This window comes from Aspergillus sydowii (genome assembly GCF_001890705.1).
Source record: "Aspergillus sydowii CBS 593.65 unplaced genomic scaffold ASPSYscaffold_1, whole genome shotgun sequence".
In the NCBI taxonomy this organism is placed as follows: Eukaryota; Fungi; Ascomycota; class Eurotiomycetes; order Eurotiales; family Aspergillaceae; genus Aspergillus; species Aspergillus sydowii.
Genome location: NW_024467859.1, coordinates 896,248 through 919,860, shown reverse-complemented (window position 1 = coordinate 919,860; position 23,613 = coordinate 896,248). Strand labels below are relative to the sequence as shown.

At 50.3% G+C, this 23,613-nt stretch overlaps 9 protein-coding genes across 9 annotated transcripts; 2 read left to right on the top strand and 7 right to left on the bottom strand.

The window, feature by feature from the left end:
- Positions 1–798: 798 nt before the first annotated feature.
- On the bottom strand, positions 799–4,464 carry ASPSYDRAFT_53248 (Pfs, NB-ARC and Ankyrin domain protein; the record flags this gene model as incomplete). The annotated part of the gene is made up of 4 exons (XM_040848656.1): positions 799–1,205; positions 1,299–3,799; positions 4,016–4,196; positions 4,218–4,464. 4 exons carry the CDS (start codon positions 4,462–4,464, stop codon positions 799–801), a joined length of 3,336 nt encoding a protein of 1,111 aa, XP_040707388.1.
- A 1,327-nt stretch (positions 4,465–5,791) lies between these two features.
- Positions 5,792–6,124, bottom strand: ASPSYDRAFT_141456 (uncharacterized protein; the record flags this gene model as incomplete). The annotated part of the gene is made up of 1 exon (XM_040841146.1): positions 5,792–6,124. The coding sequence occupies one exon, from the start codon at positions 6,122–6,124 to the stop codon at positions 5,792–5,794; it is 333 nt and encodes a 110-aa protein (XP_040707387.1).
- Positions 6,125–8,005: 1,881 nt separating this feature from the next.
- On the bottom strand, positions 8,006–9,213 carry ASPSYDRAFT_83631 (basic helix-loop-helix domain-containing protein; the record flags this gene model as incomplete). The annotated part of the gene is made up of 2 exons (XM_040851247.1): positions 8,006–8,590; positions 8,650–9,213. The coding sequence occupies 2 exons, from the start codon at positions 9,211–9,213 to the stop codon at positions 8,006–8,008; spliced, it is 1,149 nt and encodes a 382-aa protein (XP_040707386.1).
- A 305-nt stretch (positions 9,214–9,518) lies between these two features.
- ASPSYDRAFT_83630 (uncharacterized protein) lies at positions 9,519–10,001 on the bottom strand (the record flags this gene model as incomplete). The annotated part of the gene is made up of 1 exon (XM_040851246.1): positions 9,519–10,001. One exon carries the CDS (start codon positions 9,999–10,001, stop codon positions 9,519–9,521), a length of 483 nt encoding a protein of 160 aa, XP_040707385.1.
- A 942-nt stretch (positions 10,002–10,943) lies between these two features.
- ASPSYDRAFT_38153 (putative nucleoside hydrolase) lies at positions 10,944–12,876 on the bottom strand. The gene is made up of 6 exons (XM_040845657.1): positions 12,745–12,876; positions 12,568–12,671; positions 12,349–12,518; positions 12,264–12,298; positions 11,914–12,210; positions 10,944–11,861 (listed from the first exon to the last, which is right to left on the bottom strand). The coding sequence occupies exons 1-6, from the start codon at positions 12,781–12,783 to the stop codon at positions 11,238–11,240; spliced, it is 1,269 nt and encodes a 422-aa protein (XP_040707384.1). The 5' UTR covers positions 12,784–12,876; the 3' UTR covers positions 10,944–11,237.
- Positions 12,877–14,390: 1,514 nt separating this feature from the next.
- Positions 14,391–15,741, top strand: ASPSYDRAFT_244584 (uncharacterized protein). Its single transcript, XM_040844138.1, has one exon. The coding sequence runs from the start codon at positions 14,462–14,464 to the stop codon at positions 15,650–15,652; it is 1,191 nt and encodes a 396-aa protein (XP_040707383.1). The 5' UTR covers positions 14,391–14,461; the 3' UTR covers positions 15,653–15,741.
- Positions 15,742–16,880: 1,139 nt separating this feature from the next.
- On the top strand, positions 16,881–18,136 carry ASPSYDRAFT_141177 (protein ERV29; the record flags this gene model as incomplete). The annotated part of the gene is made up of 5 exons (XM_040841117.1): positions 16,881–17,047; positions 17,168–17,280; positions 17,389–17,882; positions 17,944–18,008; positions 18,064–18,136. The coding sequence occupies 5 exons, from the start codon at positions 16,881–16,883 to the stop codon at positions 18,134–18,136; spliced, it is 912 nt and encodes a 303-aa protein (XP_040707382.1).
- A 1,234-nt stretch (positions 18,137–19,370) lies between these two features.
- On the bottom strand, positions 19,371–20,570 carry ASPSYDRAFT_83626 (uncharacterized protein; the record flags this gene model as incomplete). The annotated part of the gene is made up of 1 exon (XM_040851245.1): positions 19,371–20,570. One exon carries the CDS (start codon positions 20,568–20,570, stop codon positions 19,371–19,373), a length of 1,200 nt encoding a protein of 399 aa, XP_040707381.1.
- A 1,334-nt stretch (positions 20,571–21,904) lies between these two features.
- ASPSYDRAFT_53241 (U6 snRNA-associated Sm-like protein LSm8) lies at positions 21,905–22,268 on the bottom strand (the record flags this gene model as incomplete). The annotated part of the gene is made up of 2 exons (XM_040848655.1): positions 21,905–22,176; positions 22,244–22,268. The coding sequence occupies 2 exons, from the start codon at positions 22,266–22,268 to the stop codon at positions 21,905–21,907; spliced, it is 297 nt and encodes a 98-aa protein (XP_040707380.1).
- Between the last annotated feature and the right edge of the window lie 1,345 nt (positions 22,269–23,613).

The window sequence follows — 23,613 nt, the reverse complement described above, 5'->3', positions numbered from 1 at the left end:
GTATTTCAAATTGATCAATTGACTGGTGTTGGTTGAATTGGGTGTGAAGGGTGGGGCCGGAGAAGTTTATATAGCGCAAGCAATATCATTAATATGCACATCTTCAAAATCAAACACCTGTCAAAAACCCGAAAAACATCAATATCAAACCCCCAGCGTCTCCAACGGTCCAACCCACCAGGCATCTCCATCTCCATCTCCGCAGTGTGGAAACTGCAGGATCCGCAGACTCCACGGACCAAGACCAAGACCAGAACCTGCAATCTATCCACCGTTTCAGAGAAGACACTAACACTGTTCTAAGCAAAGAATACGCAGACGGCGTTCGGCACGAGGAAGCCCTCCCTTGACTGACTCGCCAAAGCGATGCGGTGCCTTGCCGATCATTAATCTAGATGAGACCGCACTTTTCAATGCCAAAGACCAGCATGCATGAATCAAGCTTTAGCCTTCCCTTGGGGGCGTTCGTCAGTCGGATATTTTGTCGGATCAATTTCTTTCGTGCTGTTGGGCCGAGCTTCTGCGCTGAAAACGGAGATTGACCCGATGCTAGCACTGCATATAGAGGAGAACGGTCAGAAGTCATGAGTCAGTGCACGAGTTACGCAGAGAAGGCCTCATTCAAGTATTCAAGTGGTTTAGCTAGAATACTATACTAACAGACTGACAGCCATTCGACAGATTTACCCGTCTATGACCTCATCTGCTGTAGAAGTTCTAGTCATCCTCGTCCGATGACAAGCTTGGGAGCACTGGTGCCAGATTTCGATCAAGTAGCAGTTTGGCAGCCTCCTTGTTTCAGAGTGCTGCTTCCATTAACTGACTTTTCACTATCTTGAGTCGGTTGTTTCGTTGAACACGTTCATCAGCAAGCAATAACTTGACTATTTTCTCGTGTCCATGCTGTACTGCCCATGATAATGGTTCCCGGTCCAAGATATCATCTCTAATATCTGGGTCAACACGCTGGTCAGCAAGCAGCAACTTGACAGTTTCCTCGTGCCCATTCCTTGCTGCCCATGTCACAGGCGCTCCGTCTCTTTGAATATTTGGGTCAACACCCCGATCAACAAGTAGCAAGTCAACAACATCTGTGTGTCCATTCCTTGCGGCCCATATCAGGAGCCCTTCGCCATCCTGAATGGTTAGTTCAACACGTTGATCAGCAAGCAGTAACTTGACAATTTCCTGACGCCCTTTCCATGCTGCCAAAGACAGGGGTGTCCGCCCACGATAAACATTGATATTTGGGTCAACGCGCGGATCAGCAAGCAGTAAGTTGACAACTTCCTTGTGACCGTTCTTTGCTGCGCCTGATAGTGCCGTTGGTGTATCTGGAAAATGAAAATTGGGGTCAACACGCATATCAGCAAGCAGTAATTTGACAATTCCCTCTTGTCCATCCTCTGCTGCGCATTTTAGTGCCCGTTCCCTATTAAAATCAGGGCAATTCGGGTCAACGCGCCAATCAGCAAGCAGTAATTTGACAATTTCCTCTTGCCTGCTCGATACTGCAGATAATAGTGCGCTTCGTGTGCGGGAAGAATCGAAATCCGGGTCAGCACGCTCTCGATCAAGTGATACTTGGGCGAGCTGCAAATAGCCATTCACCGCCGCGTATTCTAGTGGCGTTCTCCCAGCGTGATCCTCTTCTTCCGGTAGTATCGCTCCTGTTTCAAGCATAAAAATGAACAATAGCTCTTCACCAGTCCCTGGCGCAACTGGAGGGACGGGGTTCTGCTTTTGTAACTCAAAATTATGTCGAGTCGCACGCACTCCGCGATGGTATAGTTCGTGAAGCTTACTCCCCGGAGGCCCATTCCGTAAATATGCTCTCATTATCGTTTGAAGGGCGTCTTTGCTCAGGGGCGCAAGGCACAGAAAGAGCGGGAGCCCGTCACGCTCATTATTATTTTCTTTCTCCAGCCAAGACGGACTGAATGGACAAGCTTCGATGAGATTTAGGAGGCCATAATCCGCAAGAACATACTGGAGGCTCGCACTGGGGCTAAATTGGTATCTTATATCATCTCGGAAAATGGCGCTTAATGCACTCCAATAAGAGAGCTGAAAGCTCTCAAGAAAAGCGCTCTGCATGATGCCACTGCTTGCTGCCATGTCTGCATGGTGAAGAACATTCGAAACCGCGTAGTCGAGAAACGGAAATGCCTCGGCGGCTTTTCTGCAGGGGTGTTCATATACTTCCCACCTGTCGGCCTCTGAAAGGAGAGTTTCCAGACCCAGACAATCGGGTATGCTCTTCATAGTCATGTATTCAAGGCAGCACATCTTTAGATGTTCATGACTTTGTCCTTCGAAATTGTCTCTTAGATCAGGCCGAATTTGGGATAACCAGTCTTCCTTTAGGAGAAAATCCCTCACCGACTCGTGGATGAACTGGACAGTTGGGTCTGGATCAGTTATTTCTGCGAGTCCCTTGGAACAATCCAGAATATACTTTTTGATGGCTTCATCTGTAATATTTTCGGTATTCCACTCGTTTGTTGCCCCAGAATCCGCTTGGAATAGAAGGATGCAGTATAATTCCACTGGCTTCAAAGGCTGTATTGCAAACAAGACCCATTGAATACACGAAAAGAGATCGTCTCTGAGAGCCCCGTGATCATCTCGCTCCAGAATATCACGAAATAATTTGTGCAGGTCGTCAGGAGTTTCTTGGAGTTTCTGCCAAAGGGTATTTATATGGCCACGGTCATGCTGTTTATTCAGAATTCGCACGACAAGGACAACCCACATGAAAACTCCAGATGCCTTCCGTTGAATTTCATCCTTGATTTTTACTTGTGTTGCAAGATTACTGTCTCCGATTTTCAGCTCGCTCTCCACATAAGCCACAATGTCGTCGCTGTGTCCCTTTTCACTCTCTAGGGTGAGCTCCAACCCTTTCTTGATGGTGATATGGGGGTAATGCCTGCTCGCAAAAAGGAGATTAAAACGAATGCCAGCTTTGACAGCCAATTCTGCCATGTCCTCAAAAAAGCGTAACATGTCACGGATCTGCGTTTCTTCGCATTCATCGAGTGCGTCAATAAAACACAAGATAGTCGACTGTCCGAGGCTCTGGATTGCCTTTCGAAAGACTTCTTCTAGCAATACTACATTCCATCGGAAGCCCTTGTCTCTGTACCGTGCTGTTATAGCTGGAGGGTTAAGTTTACCAAAAAGTTGCCACAATAGAGTTTGATACATTCCGATTGTAGACTTCTCCAACTCCTCTCCTCGCGCATTGAAGAAGAAGTGTAGGACTGTCCTATCGTCCATTTTCTCGAGGGCATTATCAAGAGCAAACTTCATAAGTGTTGATTTCCCAGCTCCAGGTTTTCCCTTTATCCATAAAACACCGTGATGATCGTTGAGCTCAGTGGTGTCAAGCCACCTACAGTATTCGGGGGTCTCCAGAAGCCATTTGCAAGTCTTTGTGTGGGAACTTTTGATGTTACCCTTCCGAGCCTCGATCCGATCAAATCTCAATGACTCCAGTAATTCCTGCTTTGCTTCCTGGCTGAGCGAGGTATTGTCCCCATCATGGTGCTGAGATGAAATGTCGTGGTCAAGTTCGATTTCGTCCGCAAATCCAGAGCCCAAATAAGATAGAAGTTCTTTGGCACATCCCGCAGCCGCCGCCGCGGCATAGTGGTGCCAAACGTCGTTTTTGTGAGAGTCGGCATAGTCAGAAATGCCGCGGATAACAAGGCAAGGGAACTCCGTCAAAATACCAGCAGCCTCCATTTCAAAGCATAGCACATCACCCAGGTCGGATTGCGCATTCAAATGAGTCCTCCTCGCATTTCGCATGACTCTGTCCCCAGAGGCAATCAATCCGTAATGGATTTGTGGTGCGCCAGTCTCTCGTGGAGGCCGGTGGGCTATGCGTCCCCTGTCACAGTTTTTGCATCCGCCTTGACCGGGAATGTGTGTTGAGTCAGGCGTGAAGAGAATGTCTGTTTCGACGGGCGGTTGCTGATATATGGAAAGCCTTTCTCTCTTTCCCAACATTTCCATAAAAAATTCACTGATCTTGTTTGGTCTAGTCCGATGATCCGATCGCATCCTTACTACCGCAGACCTCAGGGCGGACGGCGCCGGGGACAGATATCCTTTACGAATAAAAGCATCTCCTGTATCCTTCCCCAGGTCGTACTGAATGACTCCACTATGCAGGCCCTCGGGCATACCTATGACCACATCACCTTAACGAATGTCATTCTTATCACTCGGCACTCCCCCTCCAATCCCAACGAGTAATCGCCATTCGATTCCCGGGAAAGTGCGTGCCATATTTGTAGCCACAATTGCTGCAGCGCCTTTCCCTTGGTTTTCAGGAAGGCAAGTAATAACAACGTTATGTCCACTAAGCGTGCCGACGATATAGGAGTTTGGATCACCGTGTACTTCACGCAACCCAAAATGCTCGTCATCTAGCATATATCGAATGGCGCTCATCTCAAGCTCAAGGGCACAAATAACTCCGATCTTGTAGTCTTGATGTCTCAGTCGCTTCTGGTGACCGTTGCGAATGACCGAGCTATGGTGTCCTTCATCTCCGTCGCGGGCTCTCTTGCGGCCCCTCTCAGGTTCCGGATCCAGCTGTTCGTAGTCAACCTGGCGCTTTCGAGCACTGTCAGCCATGATGAAACTGGTGCATCAGGATGTAATCGAACGAAATCGACAAGGTGATCGTCTCTGGTCGATCGAGTTGGGAAAGCTTCGTGATTTGAAGATTCTGCCTCCAAGGCTGAATTGTGGTGCTGGGGAAAAGCAAAACGCCAAGGAGAAGGAGCGAGGCTGATGGCAGGATTAGGTGGCTAAGCAGTGCTTCAAGCGTGACTTGGAATTGAGACCCCGGTCAATGTACACCATAGTCATCAAGCTACTGCGTTTCCCCCACCAAATCGCATCAGCATGAGCAAGGGAAAGGCCACGCTATGATAAAGTCTATTACAGCAACTACCAAGGTAGAAGCACACCTCCAGAACAACTTCTGTCTGTATTAATTATAAAGTAAAGTAAAGTAGCTAATAAAACATATAGGCATTCTAAACTCCAAGCACCTGGCTAACAAAGCAAGTATGACAAATAAGAAAATGGGTATTCGCGGTTAAAAGCAGTAATTATCCACCGACGATCGACGTAGAGCCGGTCAGTAGTTTAGTTTGAATAGCAAGGTTGTTGCAGGTAGCGAGCGAACGGATCAACTGCAATCAACGAGATCGTATACAAAAGGAAATGAGCCGTATGGATGGATATAAATAGCGAGCCAGTCGAGGGGAACTCGTCAAAAACGAGTTGTCGAATGTATGCCGCCCATAGCAAGAATATGATTAATAGGGTTGGTTGAGCCGCGGTCGATTGCGGAACCTCTCATGTTTATATAGTGTCATCCCTTAGCGATGACCATGTCGGGTTAGACGACTGACGACTGACGAGTCACAGCAACGGGGCTCTTGCTCGCGGGGTCATCATGTTAATTGGTGGTGCCTCTGGTGATCACGGGTGCCTACTGCCTGCCGGCGTTGTGGACTTGCATGCTTGGCCACTGCGCCAATGCTGTGACATTCGCGCCAAGATGATGATTCGCAAGCGGATGATGTATCATGAACTCGAAGATCGACGACAGGAATGTCAAAGGGATCGTGAGCGAAGATATTGGTGGCTGCGATGGGGTCTCGGTAGATATGCCGAGTTGGTTTGTTGTCGCGTTGTGAAGTGGCAGACTCAGTAGAGTCAGAGGGTATGGTGACGTAGAGCAGGGATGGCATGTCAATGATCTTCAGTACAGTCGATCAAGCCAAGCAGCCACCTGTACTTCATTGCTGTGTCGGTTCGGATAGCAGGCTTCCGTGAATTCCTGGTGCGTGACGAAGGTATCGACGTTGCGTTCGGTCAGGGGACTCTTGTATAGGTTCTTCTGTCTGAGCAGGTGCCGTTCGGCCCGCGCGGATGGAGTCAATTTCGCAAAGGTATTTCGTATCCGTCGAATGCCGCCGGGGACGTGGATGTGCGAGATCTGAGGCGGTCCAAATGGTGTATCGACTTTCCAGGGGTCCTCGGAGGCTATAGAGCGGGCGTTCTTCTTGTGCTGGTGTGTGCGGAACCGAGCCATGGTGGAAACTGAACCGGTTAGAGACGAGTGAGATGGGACCAGAGGCTTCATGATGGGGGGAGAAAGTAGAAGGGAAGAGAAGGAAAGGGGAGGCCGAATCGGGAGTCTATATACGCACCTCGTTTTGGGGGGGGTTCGCTGGGGCGTGCGGGGCCCTTGGTGGAGGTCAAGTCCGAGTCCCAGTTGGGTGCCGAGAATAGCTTCAGAAAAGAACGCGGCGGTTGCGCTATCATCTTGGCATGACAAGTAGTACGCAGACTGGCTCGCTGGCACCTCCAGGCTCCAGGCTCCCGGGAGATCTCGAGATGGAGATCCCCTTGGGCCTCGAATGACTTAAAACTGAGCGTTGTTGGTGAGAACGCCGCGAAATGGCCCAGAAAGAATGACCCACCCTCTGATGTCATCGATCCCCAAGCGGGCTTGACTTCCACAGTGCGAGTCACCAACTTGTTTGACTCGGGTATCGGAAGTGCTACGTGCTATTACAACCTTTCTCATTCAGAATCCAAGAGCAGATGTCTGGTGTCGTCAATTATTGGCATTTAACAAGAAATCACATCAGTGGGTCTCTTCTGCTTGGCAGCAGATCAAGTCGCCCTGCCTTGTGTCTGCCTGTGTTTCTGACTTCGCTCCAGCAAGCAACGACAAAGTGTATCCGGTGCAAAGCAGACACGACAGGAAACCCTTGCCAATGATTCGCCCAGAAGACGCAAACTTAACCGTGCTACCCGTGCCAGCCGGCCGCGGTCTGCGCGCAGCCAATCCATAACCCAATGAGGTAAAGCAGTGCATTGCTAGCCTGAGGTTGAATTCCAGGACGCACGACCTGAGTCCTTGGCAGCAGACAGGGCACTGGCACTGGATGATCGTCGTCATGGACCGATGGTTGAATTATCGTACTTCTTTCCTTTCTCCTCGGATTTCTTCGCCGAGTTTTCTCCTCGGACTGGCCTTCTTGATTTGCCTCCAGTGTCCTGGTTGGGAACTCATGGCCTACCCAGGCTACCAAATTATTCCCTCATGATAGATGGTTTGGTGTGTCTAGTAGATCTACCATCACACCACCTCCAGCGTTACACCATTTCCACCATACTCCGTCCCCAAAACCCCCACAATCCAAAGATGGGACTTGAACTATGGAGTACAGTGTCAGTAAGACGAGCTCAGCGCACAGACGCCCCTGCGACTCCGTGCCATGCAATCTAGCTACGAATCCATCCAAGGGCTAGACCACGCTTCGAACAATAAAAAACCGCACACACCAGATAATCTCAGTCGTGCGGGGTACATACTTTCCATACTAACTAAACATTCCTTGCACGGTCCTTAGCAGCTACGTACTGTCCCGCACGAGGGCCCGGGCCCAGTGACTGCGAGGACAGGCCAATAAAGAAATCCCGAGATTGGGCCAGGGTGAACTTTATGTTCCGTCGAGAAGATTCCATGATAGGGTTGCTTTGGGGGGTCGGGATCGCTTGTGATTGGCTTTGGGTGTTGAATGGGCGATGGACTCGGGAGAGACGGGATTGGCGTTGCTATAGCGGAGTACCTTATCGTCCATCCTTGTCTTCTGATTGAATTCATTTGTAATCCTGGTAGGGTATGCTTTAGGGTATGCGTTAGGGTATCTTTTTGCGTTGTTCAAGACAACCTTATACTTCTGTACTACAGCCAAGGCACAGGAAATGGTTGCAAAGCAATATACTCATATTAAAAAGAAAAGACCACGTTGAGAATAAGACCGGTTCCAACTCCACTCATAATTCGTAACTAAAGCAGACCAAATATTAACAAGCAAAGCAGATAGCCACCCGGAACGCCTCGCCGAGTCCCTTTTGAGCTGCCGAGGGCAACATCTATCATCAAAGAATCATCATTAAGTTAGGATATCAACAGATCCATAACGCTCATCCTCTTGCGCTGTTGATCAGGAATCTTGTACTTCTCGTCCTCGCGAGAGACTGACGAGCTTGCCGAGCCTCCATGGCCAGAGTCGATTGATCCTCGAGGATCGCGGTTCAGCATGAGCAGCGCGGCAGAAGCTTCGTGGTCCATGTCGGCAGAAGAGGCGTTGGAGAAGCGGGGTTGGATAGCAGGCGAGGTTGTGGCAGACGGGACAGCCCATGAGCTGCGAGCGGAGCCGGGGCCCATCGTGCGCTCGTTGGTCCGAACTGGTCCCAGCGCAGGACTTGGCAGGATCGAGGGTGGGATTTCTGATGTGGCGCTGGCCAAGGGGATCCCGCTTCGAGGGGAGTACATTGGAGAGGTACTGGCTACGCTGTGCGGAGGTACTTCGGGTGACACCGATGCGGAGTATGTGCTGCCTTGGATTTCCCCGAGGAACTCCGGGGATGTTGGTGATAGGGGAGCGGCGGGCAACGATGGTGGTGCCGGCGGTTGGTGTTCACCGGGGGCTTTGAGACCTTGGATGCATTTCTCGAGATAGTTGACGTAGTCAATGCTAGCCTGAATGGTAAAGGCGTTAGACTAATCTCGAAAAGTATTGGTAAGTAAGGGAAACGAACCTGTAAGATGGCAAGCTTATGCATCTCCTGGCCCTGACAAGCCGGGATCATATTCTTCAGAGTCGAAAATTCCTCATTCATTTTTGACCTCCGTCGTCGCTCGATCAAGCTGTGCGCGGTCTTTCGTGCGATCTTCCGTCCTGCTGCACTGGTGGCACTTGGTTGCTTCTTCTTGGAAGCCGCCGGTGAAGTGCCATTGGCGGCAGCCTTTGTGTTCCCCTTCGAAGCGGGTTTTGCGGGGGCTGCGGCAGGCTCTTTTGGTGAGCTCTGGGTCTTTGGTTTCATCTGGATGATCTTGCGTGTTCGGGTGGGAGGAGGAGGGAGGTCTAGATCCTCGAGGGGTCTCTTGAAACCGGCCTGCGACGGAGGGTTCGCATTGCGGCTCGGATCAAGTCGCGGTGATGTCGGTGATGCAGGGAAGAAGACCGAGGGGTCAGACCGGGACGACCTCTTGCTCGCACCGTTCGCTTTCGAAGGACTAAAGGCAGCCGGTGGCAGAGCAAAGACGTCCGAGCCATCGATCATTGCCTGGTCCTGGTCCTTGATGATAAGCTCTCCAGACATGGCGGGCGTTGGAGGAAGACGAGAACGTGACATTGTGTGGAAAAGGGACTATGAGAAGCACGACAATATTTCTTAGGCTTCCTTAAATGCGGAGAGCGCCTTATGGGGGTGCAAGGCAGGCTAAAACAAAGTAGGACAAGAAGCGCCTGGTCCAACTAGGTGTCGTACGACTTCACACTGGTGAAGTAAGAAGGACTCAGCTCAGGGCCTGCCAGACGAAAGCAGAACGACAGGATAAATAAGGGTGACAAGAGGAGTGAGAGATCCTTGGACCCGAGAGGCTCAGGCACGGCACAAGACAGGTTCTATACCTCCGGCAACGAAAACAACATGGTGGCAAAGTCGTGAGAAAACGGCGCAGCAGCCATGGTACAGCGGTGGTAATAAGAGCAGATCGCAGGCATGGCGACGAAAATTGGAGCGATCGACGAAGGAGGGCGACGATAGAAGGTGGGTTTCAGGAAGCTCTTGCAAGTGAGGTCGTCAGTTGGTGTCGCGTGCTTGGGAGCGCCCACGCGGTTGCTGCCCGCCCGCTGATTGGCTGGCGGCAGCTGGCCGGACGAAGCACGAGACCGCTTGCCCTCCGCCAACTCGTCGATGCTCTCGCTGCTCGTGCCCCGGTGCATCGCTCTCATGGGTCGGCTGTCCGGCGTCCCTTGCTTGAACCTCTTGTCGCTTGCGGGGGTGGTATCGCTCCTGTTGCCGCCATGGGTGAAAACGGAGGCGACCAGAGCATGCTGGCCAGCATCCTTCATTGATTGGTATACCAGCTTGCGGCCAAAACCCATCTCACGCAGCTGGAGAGTAACTGTCCCGACAAGTCTCCGGAAAGCTGGGTCTTTGCTGCAATTGCCCTTCTGGTCGTTGCCGGGGCACGCATGCTGAACCTCCACGTCTAATTGGACGACGCCGGATCCCGCTCGTTATGCTTACTGTAGTACGCTCAATATGGGGCCTGGGGTATCGTCCAGATCTCGTGTGAGTCTTTTCCTCCCCGGGCCGTGCTGGCTGCTGAGTGTTCGTGTGCGTCAACCAGGCATCCAATGCCTTCCCTCTCTCGCTCTTCCCCAATTAGGAGTTGCTCATCCTTCTCGGAATGATACGTCTCCAACAATGTCTGATATTATAATCTCTGCGAAACCTTCAGACCGATCATCAATTGCATTCCCTAAAGCTGACACAGAAGGTGATCTCAATTCCAGCCGCAGGCGATATGCTACTGTAACCATGCTCCTTGTGATATGTGGTATCAGGGACATTTAAGGTGCGACATATCAGCACAAGTTGAGGCTACCCGCTATCATCAAACGACGATTGGTCATTCTCGGTCAGAATTCCCAGCACGGAACACAATAAATGACGTTAGACCTGGCTTTGATAAGATTTGATGATCTACAATTTTGGCGCTTCGAGAATTAGGCATGCTTTCCTCCAGGAAACCGGAAGTCTTCGGGTCTCACAACCCACATAGATGCTCGGCCGAAATCCTACAATATTCTGTAAACAGTAACCCAATGGTCTTCTTGCTATATATCATTGCACCGAGTATTGGTCTTGATTCGCTCCGAAGAAACTAACCCACGCCGATTCAACAACCGCTCACATCGCTTTCGAAGTTTCAGAGATGATGTATAGATAGCTCACCTTATGCGGTGTCCCAATTGCAAGCTAAATGTGGCTTCAGTAGCTGGAATATGAAGTATTTGTAAAATGTTTCATTAGATGAGAATCTTAATACTTGGCAAATTCCTATTATTATAAAGTTTAGTCGCCCCCCTGAGTCATGTCTACTCAAATACTCGTGATCAACAACTACACTCTCCAAAAAGGGAAGTGAGCTTCTATCCCGCAATGTACATTGATTTCTAATGATCATATCACGACGTCTATGCGTCTATCCATATACATAAGGCATATCCATCGTACACCCGGGCCGCATGTTGGACGCAACCCCCTTGCGTCCACCATGAGATCCGAGCATCCGAGCATCCGACACATCACACAGCCCGTCGGACAGCCGCAACCTAAGTAAAGAGCCGCTCGAGCAGAATCTCGCCAAAGTTACTTTCCGCCGGCGACTTATCCATCCTCCAGATCCTGTTTCCAGCCCTCATGCTCAACCACAACCCATGGTCGCTGGAGCTCTCCTCATCCCCATCAATGCGGTGCCTGTCTCGCCGGTCAATGACACATGCTCCCCGCGTCCACTGGCCCGTCGTCTCCACCCGAATGTCCTCAGGCGAGTGCTCGGATGGTTTCCACCCCTCATCTTCGGCGGTCAGGGCGTACCATACGCAAACGGGGTCGTGCAGACTGAGTTCCGCCGCGTCGCCTTTTTGGTTCGCATGCAGTCTTTCGAGGGTTGCGAATGTGTGCGCCATGAAGGCCTTGACCCATTCAGCTAGCGGCGAGCCAGCCTCTACCAGCGGTGTGGTTGCTTTCCGGAATTGACCGCGGTTGATGCCGTGCTTTAAGGTGATGTCCAGCGGGAATTGGCGGAGGGTGAGTTGTCTGCTCAGGTTTGGTGGGAGGTCTAGCAGGCTCTTGCAGATTGGCAGGGTACTCTTGGGAGAAGGTGAAGTGAGCGCGTAGACCCGCGCGGCGGCAAATGCGTCCGCATACGCATTGAATTCGGAAACTGGGGTCACCTGGCTTTTGTTAGTTACGTAAATAAAAGGTAAAGAAAGCCAGTATACTCACGTTTCCAGGCTCATGCACGGCTCCTCCCATGACTACAACTTCCTTGGCCCGGAGGAATGTCTCTGGGTCGGCCGCGGAGGCCAAAGCCAGGTTAGTGAGAGGCCCGACGGCCACGATGGTAACGGTGTCCGGATCATTCTCGCGCAGAACGCGAAGCATCTCCTCGTGGGCAGGGCGCTTTGAGGGGATGAATGACTGGTGAGCTGGAGTACCAGTAGGTACGGGCTTAAGTTCGACAGGCTCATGAGTTGGGTCAAAAAGATGCTCCCAGGCATCTTTGGGGGTCAGATGGGGATGCTGTGCTATGTCAGTAAAATTATAGTTGCAATGAAATTTTTGGTTATACTTACACTGCCGTGAATTCCACCCAGCCCGTCGATTCCATCTTCAGAGGTCAGCTACAGGGTACTAGACATGCAAGTGGCGAAAACTCACGGAAGTAGTCTGCCAGCATCTTCTGGTCATCTAAGGGATCCTCCGCCCCGAGAGCGACGACTGGTGGATGAGCGCGCAATGTGTCAAAGCCCTCGGGTTTACCCTGCTTGCGACGCCACTCCATCTCTTTCTCCAGAATGTGAAACATAGAGACAACATTGCGCAGACAGCTGCATCGACACTTAGAAGGGTCGTCGTAAGCAAGATTGGTTGACATACCTCTTTACCTCAACATTACCGAATGTCAAGGAGACCAGAGGGACTTCGACGTCCTCGGACTTTCCAGAAAACGCCAGCAGCAGGGCGAGAATATCATCGATGCCCTGTGATATCTCTTAGCGGAGTTTCAACCAAGCGGCCAACGCCGAGAAAGTGGCGAAATATGCAAGTGCATACCGGGTCAGTATCGATGATAAGCTTCTTCTTGGGTGCCATTTTGTGATTGTAACTCTTTAAAACTGCGGTTTAATGAGTACCAGAGTATGTCGAGACAAGAGACTCGGCTGGGGAAGGGAGAGGGGAGAAGGTGGGATGTCTTGGCGGCCTTGCTCGCCAGGTCCACATCATTTGTTTCTCTCCAACTCGCGGTGCTTCTATGGAATTACTTGGTAACAGGAACAAGGATTCAAGCACAATAATACACGTGCGTGTCCAACGCCACAATCATGGCGGTTGTGTATAAATCCATTGACGGGAGTGTGAACCTGACTATCCATCACTAATACTATGTACTTTGGTCAGATCTCCACAGGACAAATCGCTATACACTCGTGAGGATAAATTCCCAGCACGTTCCTAAAAGTCTATCCTAAGTGAACAGTGCACTCGCATCTTTATCGGGGCAGAGACCAATAGGAGTTTTCTTCCCTGGTGGCAGTGAAGGTTTATTCACCCGAAGTATGCACATATTAATCTCGCCAGTAATGTGTATTAATCTAAGGATGACAGGGATGGAAATGCCGCCGTGGCCATAGCAGTCTGGAAGATCTTCCCCGCAATTCCTATCATCCGAGTGATCCCATCAATTTGTTGACTAGACAGGGGTCCCTTGGAAGAAATTGAGGGCACTTCCTTTATAAACGGGTTGAAACCGTGTTGCTGATGCTTCGGAAAAGAGTGTTGTTCTACAAGAGTAGTCTGTATGAAGGATCAGGTAAACAGTAATAATTCCCCAGCATCTCGCTGAAATACATAGTTGTCACCTAATTATGTGGAGCTGCCAAAATGCACAAGACGATTGGAGCAGTGAATGCTAGTCCATCCCACCGGTAATTAATGGGAAATCAACAGGGGAGTTTGCTGTATGGAGTCGGGAGTCTCGCCCAGATCGCACCGTGTCCTCTTCACAATTCCCCCCTCTCCTTTTCTCCTCCCTCTCCTTAAAACCAGCAGACGCCCCTTCCAGACCTCGAGCCTCAATCTCATCCTCCTCCCATCTGCTGTCTCCTGATCCTCCCTTTCTACCTCCTCCGCAATCCGTCGATCCGAACCCCGATTGTGCTAGCTTTCCCGATGCTCCTTCGGTGACGCGCCGGTTCTTTTGCCGCAACGTGTTGCCTGGACTCAATTCGCAACCTCAACTGCTCGCTTCAAGCACTGACAATCGACACAATCTCGTTGGATCTGGTTTTATAATTTTGAGTTCACATCCGGTGCTGTGTTCTCAACCTACAAGGACAGCTGCAGCTGCACTGCCGTCGCGTCGGACTTCGGTGTGGCAATCTGGCCTTTCAGCGCAATTATCCGCATCCGCCTTTTACCCCTTTGTCCCCCAACAACTTCTGCTCTCGTAACCTTCGGCAACCCGATGCCTAGAGATTGATTCGAAAGCTCGCGAGAGATCGCTTCTACCGCACCTACCTCAGCAACCTCGCTGAGTCTTGTGCATCCTCCCTCCACTTGTTTCCGGAACAGTTGCTGCCGCACATTGTTTCCCCCCGGTAGCAAAACACACCCCAACCGGATTTAACCTATCTCCATCGCCCAATTGTCACGACCCTCTTACGCTGAATCTAATTCAATTGAAAATTGGTGCGTTTATTGCGGTTCTTGCAACAGTCAACGCTTTCTTCTGAACTTCGCAACTGACAATTTCATCGTTGCTAGATTAACGATGATGAACCCATATATCAGCTGGGCCATTGTGCTCGTCGTCGCTGGTGGCCTAGGATATTACTACAGGGAACCGAACGCCAAACCTAAGGGCTCTGCAAAACCCGTTCTAGAGAAGACAGAGCCTGCGCCCCCGGCGAAAAAACAAAAACGAAAGGCGAAGAAATCCCCGGAACCTACACCCGCCCCTACCGCTCCGGCTAGCGAGAAGCCCACCTTTGAGGTCAAGGCCCCAGAAGATGACGTTGCAGATGAGGAAATTGACCAAAAGGAGATGGCGAAGCGGTTTGCCGCTGTGAAGGACGGCACCTCTTCCTCTCAGTTCACTGGCGGCGAAAGCAAGAGCCAGAAGAAGAAGAACAAGAAGGCCGCTTCCCGTCAGCTCGAACCCAACAATGACGAGCAGCGCTCGGCTTCTCGTGTTTCCACCAGAACGTCGTCAACTACCGGCGCCGACGCTGATGATGACCTCTCCTCCACTGGCTCTCCTCAGGTTAACCCCACTGCTGCCGGCTACGTCTCCGACATGCTTGAGGCCCCTGCTCCTGGAGCATCGGTTCTCCGGGTTACTGGCAACGTTGACTCGAACACCCAGAAGAAGAAGAAGGCCCAGAACTTCAAGGAAGTGGAGACCAAGAAGCAGCGCCAACAGCGACTAAAGAACGAAGCCCGGAAGCAGGAAGTCCAGGCTGCTGAGGAAGAGCGTCGCAAGCTTCTCGAGAAGCAGCTTCACACTGCCCGCGAGGCTGAGCGACGCGAGGCTGCTGTCAAGCCGGCGGCTGCTCCTCAGACCAATGCCTGGCAAACAAAGGAGGCGACTAGGCCTTCGAATGGTACTCCCCAGCCTCAGCAAGCCGCAAATGTTGACCTGCTGGACACATTTGAGCCCAGCTCGGCGCCTGCCAAGTCCGCTGCTACCTCCCAGCAATGGAACCAGGGACTTCCCTCCGAGGAGGAGCAGATGCGCCTTCTCGGCGCCGGCGATGACGCGTGGACTACAGTTGGCACCAAGAAGCCCAAGAAGAAGGGCGGAAAGACGGACGAAAGTGAAGCCAGTGCGTCTGAGAGCCAGCCTGCCCCCGCTACTCCTGCCCCCGTTGAGCCCAAGGTGAAGGTGACCCCGACTTACCTCCCTGACGTTCTCCGGTCCGACAAGAAGGGACACCCTCTTGACTCCGACTGGGCCGCTTAAATACCCTAATCATCCGTCTGCGATGAGATATATCACCCATATAGGGACACGACTCCTCAAAAAAAATTGGAGCACTCTCACCAGGGGCTGTACTTATTACTTTTGGTTCCGGCGTTCGGTTGCATCATTATACCAAAAGCCAACGTATATGGCAGCATGGTCTGCTTCAGCAATAGCTTCAGCGAGGAGAGATGAGGTCTCGAGAATCGATAAGCCACGCAAAAGCTAAGCTCAAGAAAGAAAAGAAAAGCACCGGATCACCGCACAAAAAAAAAAGGCCTTCAAAACTAGAGCCATGTATTCTCTCCACCTTGTTTTGCCGAAATTTCTTCTTTGTTCTTTTTATTATTGCCGGCATACCTTTTATCCGGATTGAAGTGTTCTCTCCTGGTTTCAGCCTGTAACAGAGAGAAAACGGGGATTTTCTTCTCATTTTGTGTATTCTAAATTTTCTACTGTTAGTTCAGACACTGCAATAAGGCTTGGGAGGTTTATGATCTTTCAACTCTGAATAGGCGCACCCGCCTGCTTCTTGGTTTCTTAAGTAAGGTTTATTGGCACATGAACGTATGCCTCGGGAGTCTCGTCCGACGCGAGGGTAAGATTATGTTGATTGTTGAGATCAGGAACGATGATCATCGCGTACCTTACCTGGAACGGTGGGGTTTATTGAATAACTCAGATGCAGGGCTGTGCCAGTGTCTCATATCTGTCAGGCCCCGAGTCTAGTAACCGAACCAAAATAGCCACAACTTCACAGCCTCCTGGGGTTCGTACAGCTTCCACAGGGCCAATGCCAGCATCTGTAGAGCGGCCTGCACTGCAAAGACTGCAGAAAGTGAAGACTTAACGATCGGCGAATGGCGTCACTGGTGAATCCAAGCCTGGCAGCCACGGCCCAAACAGGACTAGCGCCGTGTTCCGGTCATCGTGGCCTTAAAGCGTCTTAGCGCGCAGTCACGGGCCTCGGAGGCGGAGCGGGCGACAGTAAGAGACAACTATTCAACATCCTCCCTCTATTGACATCTCAATTACCTCCGCATCCCTTCCGTTCCTTTCTCTCCTTCTTCACTCCTCGACTTTTCCTCCGGCCTGCGTCTCTGTTACTTCCAGGTCAATTGCATTCTCGCTCCCTCCTTGTTTGGACGCTTGTTGCGCTTCCCCTCCCTTCCACGCCATCGTCGTCTATTGATCTTGTGCTCCCGCGCACCACCAAAGCACCGCTGCCATGGCGCATATTCGTGGCACCGCAGGCTATAACCTTGGCCACCAGAACCCCTTTGGCGGCCCCGGAACCGCCGCTGCAACCGACGACCCAAGCCCCTTGGATGCCATCCGTGAACAAACAAGCAAGATTGAAGATTGGCTGGACACTGTTTCGGATCCTATCAAGCCGTAAGTGTTTTGGAATTTCGATCACCCCTTGAGTTTCTCGCCAAATTCGACGGAGTTATATTCTGTGCCACATGGCGTCATCGTTAAGAGCTTCTACTGACAGCGTGTCTTTCTCCGCAGGTACCTGCCAGCCGTTGGTCGTTTCTTAATCGTGGTCACTTTCCTCGAGGACAGCTTGCGGATTCTCACACAATGGAGCGATCAGCTTCTTTACTTGAGCGATTACCGGAAGAGTAAGCAAACAGCCCTGTCCATGTCTCTCATCTTAACCCAGCTTTCTACGTGACCTGCTACCCATGAGAGGGAAACAATGAGCGCAGTCTGACATTTTTCCTTGGCAGTCCCATGGGGTATCACACATGCGTTCCTCATTCTCAACGTTATAACTATGACCGTGTGCTCTGTCCTCGTAATTGGCCGTAAACATGCGGAGACCGCCGTCGCTGGTCTTCTGGGTGTTGTTGTTATTCAAGGCCTCGGATATGGACTTATTTTCGATCTCAACTTTTTCCTTCGCAACCTGAGTGTTGTCGGTGGTCTGCTCATGGTCCTCTCCGATTCTTGGGTTCGCAAGAAGTTCGTGCCCGCCGGATTGCCGCAGCTAGATGAGAAGGACCGCAAGATGTACGTCCAGTTCGCTGGTCGCGTCCTGCTCATCTTTCTCTTCATTGGCTTTGTTTTCTCTGGTCAGTGGAGCTTGTGGAGAGTCATCGTCAGCATGTTCGGCTTCGTCGCCTGCGTCATGGTCATTGTTGGTTTCAAGGCCAAGTTCAGCGCAATTCTTCTTGTTCTGCTGCTGAGCGTGTTCAACATTCTTGTAAACAACTTCTGGACGGTATATACCCCACCCATACTTTGTTTACATTTTTCTGGAATTTAAACTGACAACGCGTTAGCTGCACCCTCACCACCCTCACAAGGATTTCGCCAAGTACGACTTCTTCCAGATCCTGTCTATTGTGTAAGTGACACTTCGAAAATTCAATCCTTGTAGAACTTCAACTAATTGCATCCAGTGGAGGACTGCTACTCCTGGTGAACATGGGCCCCGGCCAACTAAGTGTGGACGAGAAGAAGAAGGTCTACTAAAGTAACCAACCCGAAAAATGCCCAATGGAGAAGACATGCATGCAGCGCAGAATTGGTTACTACTTTACTTCTTGAATCCATACGACATGAACTGTCCGATTCGCACTATGATATGGAACACAACAAACAAAGCAAATTCTATCTTATATGAAACCAACATTTTTTTACTCTTGGAAATTCGATCTTATTTTATAAAAGCAGGTCCTCCCGCTGGCTGATTGAGTGATTGATTGATTGATTGATTGATTGATTGTTTGATTGTTTGACTGATTTCGAACGAACCTCTGCTCTTCTTTCTTCACTTTACTACCTCTCGTACCACACATTAGGCTGAAATGGAAGTTTACGGGGGAATGGGAGTGGGGTTTCGGACATACCATACATACGATTACATTAGTGTCAGCCATGCTATGCTCATTGATGCATAAGGAAATTGAAATCGGAACCAAAAACATATTCAGATGTTTAAACCTTCGGTATTTGTTCTACATATGCTGTGGTGTAATTACCTATGTAGTATCTCTGGACGTCAAAATGTATTCTGGTCAGAACAGATATATATACCCCCTTCGTTTCGTCCTACGAATAATATATATACCGAACCCTATCTACTACTTGTCTGATTTATTTAAAACTTGAGATTACGGTGGTTAGATCCAGAGCTAGAAGGCTTTTTTTGTTTATTATAGTCCTGAAGAATATGAAAAATGCTAGGTACAAAAAAGTTGCTTCGAAGTAATAAACAAACAACAACGCTGGACATGCAAAGTCGATTTTGGAGTAAAAAAAAAATGTAGGTACTCAATGACAACGGTGTAGAAATTGAATCAGGAAACAGATTAAAGAGTGATATGTCATACGACAGAGATAATGGGAACGAAAGTAGTTTTGGTGTACTCTGCAGAAAAGAACTCAGCAGGGGAGATATGCAAAAAGGAAGGAGTGTGGGAAGCGCGATCTGTAATGCCTGCTTTTTGTAGTTCGTTCAGTTTATACTGGTCCTGCCGTATAACTCTTTTTTTTTTTTACCCAAACGAAATTGCAGCGCACTGCGAATACATACGCACAGGTGATGGTAGGGATAAAGAATAAATCACAAAGCCGCCCACCAGGATACAAGAACATCCAACTGTGACGCTTTGTCACCCAATGTCAAAAACCAAGAATAAAAAATACCCAACGCACCATGAGGACAATGAAAACATCATGGTGGAGAGAACTGCGGCGTCTCGGCCTAGAACTCCATGCTCCACCGCCATGGGCGTACTCGCTCGACTTGGCCTACCGCCAGATCATTGGATTCTTGGATCTCAAGGTGTAGCATATGAACATTCTTCTGATCACCCTTGTGTACTGTAGTCAGAGCCCTCGAAATCACAGGGCGTGAAGCTTCGAGGTGAGTGTTGGCTTCTTTGGACATAGGCCGCGATACAGGTGTATCAGGCGAGTGAAGTGAGTTCCTGGGCGATTCGTCTGTCTCAGCCCCGGAGGACAGAGTGGAGCATGAATCAGATGGCGAATATGTGGGTGATGATATGACGAAGCGAGACTCGTCCCTCCCATAGGCATAGAAGGCGGGTGATGGTGGACGGGGGAGGGCTTGCTCGGCCGGTTTTGGTGTTTTGGCGGAGCGGACAGGAGAAGCAGGTGAGGATTCCGGGGATTCGGAGACGAGCTCTGTGGCTAAAGGAGGCAGCGCATGAGTGTGGACGCTACGCCGTGACGTTGACTTTTCGCTGTCCATTCGCATACTGGCGTAATCGACGGGTGGACCTGCCGTGCGGCTGCTCCGCTCTTTCCCAGACATAACCCTGGCGCTGGGCGGAGGCTGGAGCATCCATCGCGTTTCGGCCCTACTTTTCGGCCCGCTGACGATTGGTGGATGGAGATCGTTGACCGGCGGCACACGAGGGATATAGTATTTGCTAGAAGTCCGAGAATCCGCCTTGCCCTGGCCGGAGATCCCAACCGACGAACCCCTGGCCTCTACATCTTCACCCCATAGCGGTTCGTCTTCACGCTGATACCGCATCATGCGGTTCCAGCGATCACCAATGTGCTTGGAACCCATCTTGCTTATCCTCTGAGACGGCGTGGGCGTGACATCCTGCTCATCGTCCTGGCCAGAATGTGCTCCTGTATCCCAGCTATCAATCCGATGGTGTGTAGCAGTCCGATGGCCACCCCTTCTCCTGGGCGGCGGTCCTGGTCCTAGAGCAAGTTCTTCCGCCCATCCTGGATTGGTGCTGAAGGCGGTTGGCTGGAGGAAAGGTCGGGGTTGGTCGGTGACAATTGTCTCGCTCTGCTCCTTTTCTCTCAGTGAACGGGCACGGATAGCCTCCTTCTTGCGCTTTCGACGGTCAGCGGCTTCGGCGCAGGGAGTACAGGTGACGTAGTAAAAAACGGCGGACTGGGCGCCTCGGAAAAGCCACATGCTGTGCAACGCCCCCAGAGCCTCAATACGGTAAATAATCTAGTAGTCGGACGACGCAAAGTGGGAATGACCCAGTAATGCCGTAACGCGAAGGCAGAGATCTGTAACCAAAGCTATCGAGAACCACATGAAGGGCAGCTGTATCAGGAAAGCGGATGCCGCAGGAGAGTCGCAGAGAGGGTCAAGACCGAGGGGGTAGATGGCAAGCAATTATTGAAGATCGACCAGCGACCTTGCGGCAGCTCAGGATGAGGAGGCGAGAGAGAGGGTGATTTAAAAAAAGACAAGGATGTGGAAGGAACGGAGGGGCTGCAGGAGAGCAAAAGGAAAGGCAGACGCAGGCAAGCGTCGTGGGGGTTGGTGAGAGGAGAAAAAGGAAGTTCAGAGTTCAACCAGGCGGAGGCGTTGAAGTCAGGGGAGGCAAGAATGGAGCCCTGCCCGTTACAGTTACTGTTAATCCTACGCCGGATCGAGCCAACCGCAGCGGGGCCGTTCCTTGGCCCAGAGCTGTCAACCTGTTGATCACTGCGTGTTTGGTCCGAACTCTATAGGGGCTGATTGTCGCTCAGACTGTGAATTGCTGAGCTCGGAAGAGTTGATGTTGAAGGAGGACAAAGTGCTGCTTTTGTGGGATGGCTTTGCCTGCTGCCTATGCGCGGCGCCAACACATCGCGCGATGAGACAAGCCTTGGCTAGCATGAAACAGTCGTCATCGCGCTACCTTTAAAACCTCACTATCCTGCTCTCCTCAGCAGCCGAACCACTCGTGTTTGTTTAGATTGCCTTGGAATAATTCATAAGTCTCTACTGGCTAATTTAGACAGCGGAGTCTCCAGAGATGGCTAATGCGCTTCATCGGTGCCTTGTGCTTCAGCATACATATAAACGTATCTTTCATTATATTCCCCACTCGTTGGGGTCGGAGGAAAACTATACAAAAGTATCCTGTCGCTGCCTGTTAATCTATATTTTGCTAGGCCCCTTTATGACCCAAACAAACCCAGACACTGAGTATATCTCTCATTTCTCAATGCGCGTTGCAAACTTTAGATGCATGCACTCTATAACCAGAGACCCAACCACCGTATAAAGCCCCACAGACGGACCCCAAGAGTCGAACTCAAGCCAAGCGACAAACGGTCATCCGTGCATCACCGTCCTCACGAGATCAAGCACAAGCCAGCGCGCCATCCCACGAAACGAGGAGTAGAAGCCGCTTGGTCCATCATAGCCATAGATCGCGCTCCGGTCGCTCCAATTGCCCGCACAGAATTGACGAATACCCTTTTGCCCGCAGAGTAAAATTCGTATCGCTGATCGGTAGAATCCCGTCATCATGCATTTTTCGTCCCGCGCACCACCTCTCCTTTTACCTTGGCCCAGTCGATGTCCCGGTCAATTGCCTCGTCCACTTCTCCGCATACCACCACATTATCACCTCGGATTAAGTAAAGACCGTGTTCAATCTGCGAGCTTGGTTCGGGGTCGTCGGGCGTTCGGATAATTCGCTCTATTGTGTCCAGGAGAACTAGGTTTGTGAGTTGGTCTGTCGAGAGAAGTGTTCCGAGGAGAGTCCGTCCGTCGACGGTGAGAATTAAAACTTTTTCTAACAAGAGGAGTAAACGCATTAGTGTCCATCTTGATACACAATATGTGACTGCTCCGAGACTCACTATTTATGTAGGCGTTGATTGACATTGTGAGGAGTTGGAGAATGACAAGGCGGGCGTGAAAAGGAGTATAGCAACGGGGCGAAGGAAAATTGTTTGAGCAAAGCTGTACAGACAGCGGAACACTTCAACTTCGGGAAATTGAAGGTTCGAAAAAGAATCTATTTCCGTATATAGAAGCTTCTTCAAGGCCCGTTTGCCGACTGGGAAGATCACTCTCGGCGCGTCTCTGCAATAATGTTGGAGGTTTGGTTCCCGTGTTCGTGCAACAAATTAAATGAGCTCGACCAGTTAATAACAGGGCATAAGGTATTCTTAAGTCGTCGTCCTGGTGAAAGTATGCAGAAAGGCTGTTGATGTGGATGCTCCTGAGCTCTCCGAGGCTCCAAAGCTGTCGGATCCAAAAGCTACAGTGAGTCACGTGACCTGTAGCCTGTTGTCGAACGATGACCGCCAAGAATCAGCTACCGCTCAGACCGGTGAACCACCATGTTGATCAACCACCCATATTAATCATCACATACCTACCCAACTAGGTAAGATAGAAGTGTATTAAGGGATGTATTAGAATCGGCTAGATTGCCTGTATTTTAGACCTTTTTTATATACTTGAATATCATTACTTTTGCCTCTTTAAGCTATTACTGAAGCTGTAGTGGTGATTAGTCATTAACCCGCTTAGTCTACTGCCTGGAATCTGATAGTTATAAGCCTGGATAATGTCTAGCTGGTTGAATTATATACTAATTCAGATAATTTAAAGCTATATAGATTAGCAGTCTAAATATTAGAAGCTGGTCAACCGTTTCTTAGCTCTCTGTCCGGCCGGGCATAATCCACAGTTATATCTGGAGCGGCGCATTCGAAGGATGTATCGAGTATTTGTAGATAACGGCGAAGACAGCTAGTTCTCTTTACTTGGGCGGTACATCGATATCTTAGTATAGGCACTAGTACAATCAGACAACAGCATAGACTCGCGTGTCATTCTATTATCAAATAAATGTATCACAATTACGCAGTCTTTCTGTATTCCTATCACAACGTGTCAGTGGATAACAACACCTGTAGGTATCCGCAGCCCTGTAACATTGCCGCAACACATGAATAACAGACATAATCAGAACCGGGCACTTTCTTCATCGTCACAAGCTTGTGGTCTTGTCCTGATGGGGAGAACAAGCAAGGCAGCTATTTCTGCGCAACAGCCACCCATGCAACCATCTCGATCCTTGCTATTTCCCTCTCATCTTTACTTAGATAATCATATAGCTCTCTACCCTATTTCTCCTTATTATTATTAGTCCATCTATTCGTAACATAACCCTTAAACCATACCTTTATAATATCTATTAAATCCTCTAAATCCCTCT

Coding starts and splice junctions, on each gene's coding strand:
- ASPSYDRAFT_38153 (XM_040845657.1), bottom strand. CDS start 12,783: ATGGCACCCAAGAAGAAGCTTATCATCGATACTGACCCG. Junction 12,672..12,744: donor TTATCATCGATACTGACCCG/GTATGCACTTGC, acceptor GAGATATCACAG/GGCATCGATGATATTCTCGC. Junction 12,519..12,567: donor GGTAATGTTGAGGTAAAGAG/GTATGTCAACCA, acceptor GTGTCGATGCAG/CTGTCTGCGCAATGTTGTCT.
- ASPSYDRAFT_244584 (XM_040844138.1), top strand. CDS start 14,462: ATGATGAACCCATATATCAGCTGGGCCATTGTGCTCGTCGTCGCTGGT.